Consider the following 8198-nt stretch of genomic DNA (forward strand, 5'->3'; position numbering starts at 1 on the left):
CACACCCTCAGACAGTACATTCCAGACCCTAACCACTCGAGTGAACCCGCCTCCCCCCACACACTCACAGACAGTACATTCCAGACCCTACCCACTCGAGGGAGCCCGCCTCCCCCCACACACCCTCAGGCACTACATTCCAGACTCCAAACACTCGAGTAAATGCAAACACTGAACAAACGCAGCGCTGTACCTCTCAGTCTGTTAAACACTCCACAGCCCTGCACAGACACAACGGGAGCGAGGGATCGAAGCGTTCTGGTGGAACTCTCCTGGTCTGTAAAGGTTGGGAGAAATACCACGAACTGGTCGCTGAGCAGGGTAAGGTGCTGGGATTGTCTCAAAGGACAACTGTCACAACCAGGCAACTAATGACACTCTGTCACAGAACTGTAGTCAGTCATTCTCAGTCAGAACACAGTTTGTCTCTAGTTTCAGGAACTTCAGTTCTGAAAGCGCATCAATAGACCTGCGACACAGCATCACTGAAAAATATAGACATGGGTGTGAGGACTGTGACAACACAGAGTGGATGGACAGTGTCTGAGGAGACACCTACACCCAACCAAGTGGCTTTTGGAAGGGCCAAGGGTATACATAAAGGATCACACCTCAAGAAATTGCTCTTTTCCCAGAGAGGCTCAAAGAATGGTCCTTCTGAAACAAAAACACAGCGAGTCAGAAAACCAAAGGTGAGCAAGGGCCGAGCAGAACTTCAACTTTTCCCGAGGCCTTTGTGTGCAAGGGTTTGGGATGGTTTTCGGAAAGGAGTGTCACATATCACGGGGGGAAGCGAGATGAGGGTGGCATCAGTTCCATTGCCTGTCAGTAAAGCTTAATGACCAGAATCAAGCTCAGGCACAAGAAAGTAACTGTGCCTTTCCTCAGATAACGCTGGACAACTCAGAAGCCCACTTGCTGGTGACTTGCTTGAGCCAAGATGCTGGAACACCACATTACAGGGGAACGGTTTCAGAGCTTACTCTGGCGGTGAGCCAAGATGCTGCACACAGAGTTTTGAAATCCCCAAACGGTAAATTAAATCTTCAGGATGCTCAGGCCATGCAGTGTGCGACATAACATGCTGCACTACTGCTCCAGCAAAATTGTTTTTGGGCCATGCGTGTCCTGACTTACCTTCCAATCACAAGTTTCAAGGTGTTTGTGATCACTCCATTCAGAACCAGGCCCAGAGAAGCAGCTGCAAGGGGAAAGACAACAATGAGGTGACCATCAGAAGAGAGGGGTGGATTACACAGAGTCACTGCTCAGTGAGTACATCACAGATACAGAGGAACATTCAATCTCCGAACGGGAAACTGGATCTCAACTTGCGAACAATGGTGACTGCAGGCCTAAGTATCGATTTGACTCCCGAGGGATCAGTGGTTTGGGTGTAGAATACTTCTCCTGTCTCTGCAGGGAGCTCTTTCAGGTCAGCCCCCACTCAGTTTATCCCAGCACCAGACGCCCACCCCTCAACCAGCACCTATTAAAAATCAGACAAACTCCTCAGCACGGCCACTTGCGTGGGATCTTGCCATGCATTCATCCACACAACAAAGGTGATCACAGTTTAACGATAACATATCACACGGGAGGGTGGACAGCCCTTCTGCAATGTTCCGGAGGCATTAGAAAGGCTCTCCCTCTTGGTTCCAGACAGAACATTCTTCCATTGGGCACTGGCTTCACATTGAGACTGAACGGATGGACATCACTCACCCAAACAGCCTTCCTTCACATCTCCGTTTTCTGATTGATTCAGCACCTTCATCAGGAGAATCACCATCAATGGAGTCAGGAAGGAAATGGCCTGGTGGAGACAGAGAGGGCCGGGGCAGGGGAGAGAGAGAGAGAGATAAATAGAGGACAGTCAATGTTATTTTCTGCTCTGGGGAAATAGGCTCCACTTCTTGTCTGAGACTTCTCTGACTCAGCCGGGACAGGAATCCAAGCAGCGAGAATGACCAAGAGTATGAAGAGACAGCTCCTCAGCAAATAATGCTGAGTCAGCGTTTGTTAGCCAGGGTGCGGCAGACATGACAAGAACCTTCAGAGGCTTTTAGGCCAGACAGAATAATCCATCCAGGTCCCAGTGCCTCCTCTATCCAGGGGCTTTGACTGGAATGATTTTCCAAACAAAATACACAGTCACAACACTTTGCATTCCCATGGACGTGTTTCACATCCCAGATCCAGACCCCAGCAGAGTTGACAGCCTGAGGAAGAGGGTTGGAACAGCACAGGGTGAAGTGCATTCAGGAAGGGCCTGAAAGAGCTGGACATCTACAGCCAAAGAAATGACAATGGAGCAGAGTTCACGACCACAATTTTGCCCTTTCCCCCGCGCGGTTTGAACCGAGGAAATCGCTCAGCATCGAGACACAACAGTCCCTGACTTGCTGAAGGGCACCACAGTATTTTTTCCACTTACAAACATGTGCCAGGTGGGAACAGTATCCCGCTCACTCCGGGGATTCTTGTACAGCCACATTTCCTCCGGGTGGATAATCCGGTGGAATGGAGTCATCGTCTCGGTAATCCTGCAGAATGCAAACAGCACAGAGACACGAGAAACCTTCACTCAGTCACTCTTCCCAGAGCGCAACTCATCCTCTAGCCCATCAGGACCTTGGGATCTCCAAGTGGAGGTGGTCAGGTTGTGGTCAATGTCCTGGAGATATGGGTTTGGGGACAATCCCAACTTGAATCCAATGAAACCTGGCTCAATGACCACTGGCAACTGTTGGGAAAACCCATCTGGTTCACAGACAGCCTTTAGGGAAGGAAAGTGCCATCCTTACCTGGTCTGGCCAGCATGTGACTCCAGACCCACAGCAATGTGGTTGACTCTGGCCTGCCCTCGGAGGAGGAGGGAACAGAGATGGTCAATAAACGCTAGCCACTGACACCCACATCCCGTGAATGAAAACCCCCCCCACCTTCACCCACCCAGTCCTAGCCCCAGCAGCTTCCAAACTCAGCACAGCTGGGATTCTTGTCCCCTCAGACTCCCCACCGTGGTCACAGGCTCATTCAAGCAGGGTCCTCACAGCCACAAGACCCTGGTAATCCTGCCTCCACTCCCGCTCCCCCAGCATATTCCATCGGTTTGGGAACACCCTCCTGTGGTGCTCCAGCTGTGTCTCCTGTCAACATCCCACACCCTCAGACCACAGCAATTTCCTCAGTTCATAAACCTCCAACCTGGCTCATAAGCACTTTCGGGTCCTGTATCTGAGGAAGGCGATGTCGGGCTTGGAGTGAGTCCACAGGAGGCTTACAAGAACAATCCCGGGAAGAAAGGACCTGTCACGTCAGGAGCGGGTGAGAACTCTGGGTCTGTTCTCGATGAAGTTTAGAGGGATGAGGGGGCGGGGATCTCTTTGAAACTCAGAGAATACTGAGAGGCCTGGATAGAGTGGATGCGGAGATGTTTCCACCAGTGGGAGAGATCAGGACACGAGCGCACAGCCTCAGAGCGAAGGGACAACCCTTTCGAACTGAGGAGAGGGGGAATTTCTTCTGCCAGAGGGTGGTGACTCTGAGGAACTCATGCTGCGGAGGGCTGTGGAGGCCAAGTCATTGAGTGTACTTAAGACAGAGATAGGTTCCTGATTGGTAAGGGGATCAAGGGTTACGGGGAGAAGGCAGGACAACGAGGTTGGGAAACAAATCAGCCATGATGGAATGGTGAAGCAGACTTGATGGGCCAAATGGCCCAACTCTGCTCCTGTATCTTCTGCGGCAGCTTCTCAACACACTGTCAAGATTAGTCCCAGCCACGGTTTTCGCTTAAATTTTGTTTTCAAAATGGGGGTGCAGCAACGGCAGGAAACTTGTTGGGAGTGATGGATCAGGTGGGAGATAACAGTGAGGGAGGTAACTCTACCACAGACAGAGTACTGACAGAAAGCTGAGACACTTACAGGAATATTGCAAACAGGAGTAATCTTAGTGCCACCTCACAGACTAAGTTTACCACGACATTCTTCCGCATGGTGACCCGAGCTTCCTGCTGCCTGATGTTTCAGTGCTGACCTGCTTGGAAAGACAAGAGTAATCCTGTAAGGCAAAAGCACACGGGATCCAGGGCAACTTGGCAAGGTGAATCCAAAACCAGCTGAGCGGTAGCAGACAGAGGGTGGTGGCAAAAGGCTGTTTTGACTGGACGCCACTGGCATTCCGCAAGGATCAGTGCTGGGTCCCCTGTTGTTTGTTGATTATATATGAACGAAAGACAAGAAAATGGTAGCTGGGGGAACTATACAGTAAGTACACGTGTGACACAAAGTGAGGAGGAAGGATTTAGGTTACAGGAGGATACAGACGGATACAAGCTGATTTTGCAGTGTCATTCACGAACAGGTACTGGTAAGGAAGCGGGTGAAACACATCAGCAGAGAATTCCAATCATTAACGACCATCCAGAGAAGAAATTGCTCCACTGCTCCATTCTGAAGGGAGACTCCTAATTTGTTACCATCTCCCCTTGCTCTCAATTCCCCCCAACACAGGGAAACACCCTGTCAGTATCAGCTTTATCAAAAGCCTCCCACTCCAGATTCTGGATTCACACCCAACTTTGTATTGTTTCTGGACATTTCTCTCTGAACAGCTGAGAAATCCTGTGAAGCTCATACAGCCATACAGCATGGAAACAGACCCTTCGGTCCAACCAGTCCATGCTGACCATAATCCCAAACTAAACTAGTCCCACCTGCCTGCTCCCAGCCCATTAGCCTCCAAACCTTTCCTATTCATGTACCTATCCAAATGTCTTTATAATGTTGTCATTGCACCCATATCCAACACTTCCTCAGGAAGTTTATTCCACACGCGAACCACACATTGTGTAAAAAAACTCGCCCCTCACATGTTTTTTCGATCTCTCTCCCCTCACCTTAAAAATGTGCCTCCTAATCTTGAAATCCTCCATCCTAGGGAAAACTCTTATGCCCCACTGCGCTAGATGGATATGAATGACAAATGAATGTAAACCATTCAGCCCCTCCACCATTCAATGAGACCATTGCTGATCTGTTTGTGATCCAAACTTCACATTCCTGTATACCCTCCAAATCTGCTTCATTCACCTGCCTCACAAGAACCTATCCCTCTTCTATCTTAAATGATATCAATCAAACTGTCCCCACCACCTTCTGAGGCAGAGTTCCAAACACACATAGCCCGCTGGGAGAGCAAAATTCTCCTTGACTGTGCAAAAGGGGCAATCCCAAATTTTTAAAGAGCACCCACTCATTCTGCACTCACCCAAAAGGAGAAACATCTTTTCCACATTTATCTCGTGAAGACCATTCAGGATTACAGCAACAGGTCGCCCTTCACTCTTCTGACCTTCAGTGGAAACAAGCCCAGCTTGTCCATCCTTTCACCGTAAGACAACCCATTCGTTCCTGGTATTCATGGGGTGAACGACCTCTGAACCACATCCAATATATTTTCATCAATCCTTAAATAACAGGACTGAAACTGTAGTCTCACCAAGGTCCTGTATGACTGAAGCATAACATCCGAACATATCCAAACAAGCTGGCCTTTTAAGCCCTGTGCAGAAGAATCTTGCAGCAGTTTATTTCACAGAATGAGGAGCATTGCGATGACTGGAGAATAGGAACATCAGCACGCAATGAACCGCGCACGTATCTCAGGTGCTGGTGCGTCAAGAACCTGGAATTGCCCCTCCACAACAATTCAAACACAGACTCAGCAGTCAATACAAATGCACACTCTATCCTTGCAGTTCCATATCAAAGTAGGCTCGTGTGCAGGTACAAGTAATCAGGAAAGCTGATAGAATATTATGTTTTATGCAACAGTCGGCAGGTCAGGCTTCAGTTGCACAGGGCACAGGTGAGACTACATCTGGAGTCCTGCGTCCAGTGCAGGTCACCGTATTTACACACCCATGTTAATGTTGTGGAGGCAAGTCAGAGGTTTTCCAGACTCATACCTGGAATAAGAGATTGCCTCTTGCGGAAAGATTAGACAGGCTAGGCCTATATCCCCTGGAGTTCTGAACAGTCAGACTTGACTGCAATGAAGCATACAACATCTTGAGGGGACTTGACTAGGTGGATGTGGAGAGGAGGATTCCCCTTGTGGGAGAATCGAGAATTCGGGGTCATAGTTTAAATATACAGGGTCACCCATTGCAGGCAGAAGTTTTTTTTTCCCCCCTCTGCGAGGGCTAAGGGGTGTTTTGCAATTCCCTTCCTCAAAAGGCAGTGGATGCAGAATCTTTAAATATTTTTAAGGCACTGTTTTGATTGCCAAGGGAGTGAAAGATTATTGAGGATGTGCAGGAATGTAGAGATGATGCCAAAATCTGATCAGGTGTGATCTTATTGAATGGTGGAGCAGGCTTAAGGGGCTGACTCTTGTTCCGTGTCTGAACGTTGAGAAAAGAGCTGCGCACTCTTCCAGAATCTTGCCCAATTCCTTCCTGCTGGTGTTCTTCCCATGCCCAATCATCCTTCACATAGCCCTTTGGAAATCTGATGTTGAACCTGTTTCTATTGTCTTTTTGAGTTATTGCATTCCAACGCATGACAACATCGCTCATGATCCCATTCATTCTTTTGGCTGCTCCAGATGCCAATCCTCCTGCCAGTGAAAAAAGCCCTCTGGTGCCAGCCCCCCTTCGGCAACCCATCCCAAGCCCCTCCACCCTCATTGTACAGCTACACCTTTTCAGTAATCGCTGCCTCTCCTGTCAAAGTTGCAACATCAGCTGGCACCGAGGCTGCTTCCAAAATATCATGAAAGTTGAAGGCAGGATTGACTGCAAACAAGACCGCTTTTTGACTGGCTACGCTCCCGTCTCAGGTCCAGCATTCACTTCATTCTGGGGGGCAATTGAAAACAAAAGGTGGAAATCTCCCTGTCAGGAGCTCTAGGTACCCAGCCAGCCTCTGAAACAGAGCAGCCGCCACAAGTCCCCCTGTGCATTTTTTTTTTAAAGGGAGGCAGATTATCGGTGAATGATGGGGTGGGGGAAGCGGAAATGTGGGGTAATCATCCAGCCATGATCTCACTGAGTGGCAGAGCAGGATGGAGGGGCCGAGTGGTCTCCTCCTGATGGGGATGTTCCCCTGAGTGCTGTGAAGGTCACAGAGGGTAGAGGTGGCATGTCGCAAGACAGAATTGGTCACCCTTCACAGCCCTGCAGACTGCAACCAGACTTCAGGCAGGGGGCCATTCGTCCCATCGCGTCTGTGATAGCCCACCCTGCTGTGGGAAGCAGCGAGAAGAGATTAAACAAAAAAGACGCGGGTAGAAACAAGTAGAAAATACGATGGTGTGCCCAATGTGGGTAAATTGAGTACATAGGGAGGGAATAACGAGTTATGCCTCCCCTTGCCTATCCCACACCCGCCCCCAGCCACATTCTCAAACCCAGGTGTGAGGAGCAGGTGATGGGGACCGTTCAATTCCCCGCTTCCTTTGACAACCCAAAGGGTTTTAGTCTCGGTTTTTCATGGGTATTAATTAATACAGGGAGTGGTTAGGCTCCTGCTGCCTGGAGCAGCAACTCCCCCCCATCCTACCGGTTCCCCCGCCACCCTCCACCTGCACTCACCGGCTCGGTCACCCGGACAACCCCCGCGCGCCCTCCCTCCAACTGTGACGTGGCAACAAGAGCGCACCGCTCCATCTCCCCACTCCTCCCAAGGCAGCGCCGCCGGCAGCATGGGAGCGCCACTGCATCGCTACCGCAACCCCTCAAATCAACTGGTCCGCCCGCCGCAGCGTCCCGGCCGCCTGGGAGCGCTACTTCAACGCCACCAGCCTCTCAACCCGAACGGTCCTCCTATTACAGCGCCGCCGATGGCTTGGAAGCAAAACTGCAGCGCCACCCCCCCGCCAATGTTCTTAGGTCTTCGCGCGGTAAAACCACTGTAACTCCACCGCTCCCAAGCCAACTGGTGCTCCCACCACAACGCCGCCCGCCGTCTTGGAGAGTCACTGCAGCGCCAACCTCTGCTCCTCCATTGGACGCCCACACGCCCTTGAGGAGCAGCAGCAGGCTACTCAGCCCCTCTTCTCCGAGTCTGCTAGTCCATCCTTTCAGATCTGATGACTCGATATTCTCTCTGGGCAATGCTAGATGGGGGGTAAATACTGGCCTTGCCAGCCAGCCCAGCTCACATCCCCTGAACAGATTGATTTCT

General features: G+C 50.5%; 1 protein-coding gene across 2 annotated transcripts in view; it reads right to left on the bottom strand.

Annotated features, from left to right (window-relative positions):
- The window catches only part of LOC109931837 (phospholipid phosphatase 4-like), a 17461-nt gene extending 9781 nt beyond the window's left edge, over positions 1-7680 (bottom strand). Inside the window, exons 1-5 of one of the 2 annotated variants that reach the window (XM_020531103.2) lie at positions 7607-7680; positions 3933-4044; positions 2438-2546; positions 1726-1816; positions 1138-1201 (exon numbers count right to left, since the gene is read on the bottom strand). In XM_020531103.2, coding sequence (XP_020386692.1) covers positions 1138-1201; positions 1726-1816; positions 2438-2546; positions 3933-4003 — 335 coding nt within the window. In that variant the 5' untranslated portion in view covers positions 4004-4044; positions 7607-7680. Of the gene's footprint in view, positions 1-1137; positions 1202-1725; positions 1817-2437; positions 2547-3932; positions 4045-5277; positions 7557-7606 lie in introns of those variants that run through there. The other variant, XM_020531104.2, reaches the window with a different exon arrangement.
- Between the last annotated feature and the right edge of the window lie 518 nt (positions 7681-8198).

The sequence above is a fragment of the Rhincodon typus genome, chromosome 40, assembly GCF_021869965.1.
Source record: "Rhincodon typus isolate 14 chromosome 40, sRhiTyp1.1, whole genome shotgun sequence".
In the NCBI taxonomy this organism is placed as follows: domain Eukaryota; kingdom Metazoa; phylum Chordata; class Chondrichthyes; order Orectolobiformes; family Rhincodontidae; genus Rhincodon; species Rhincodon typus.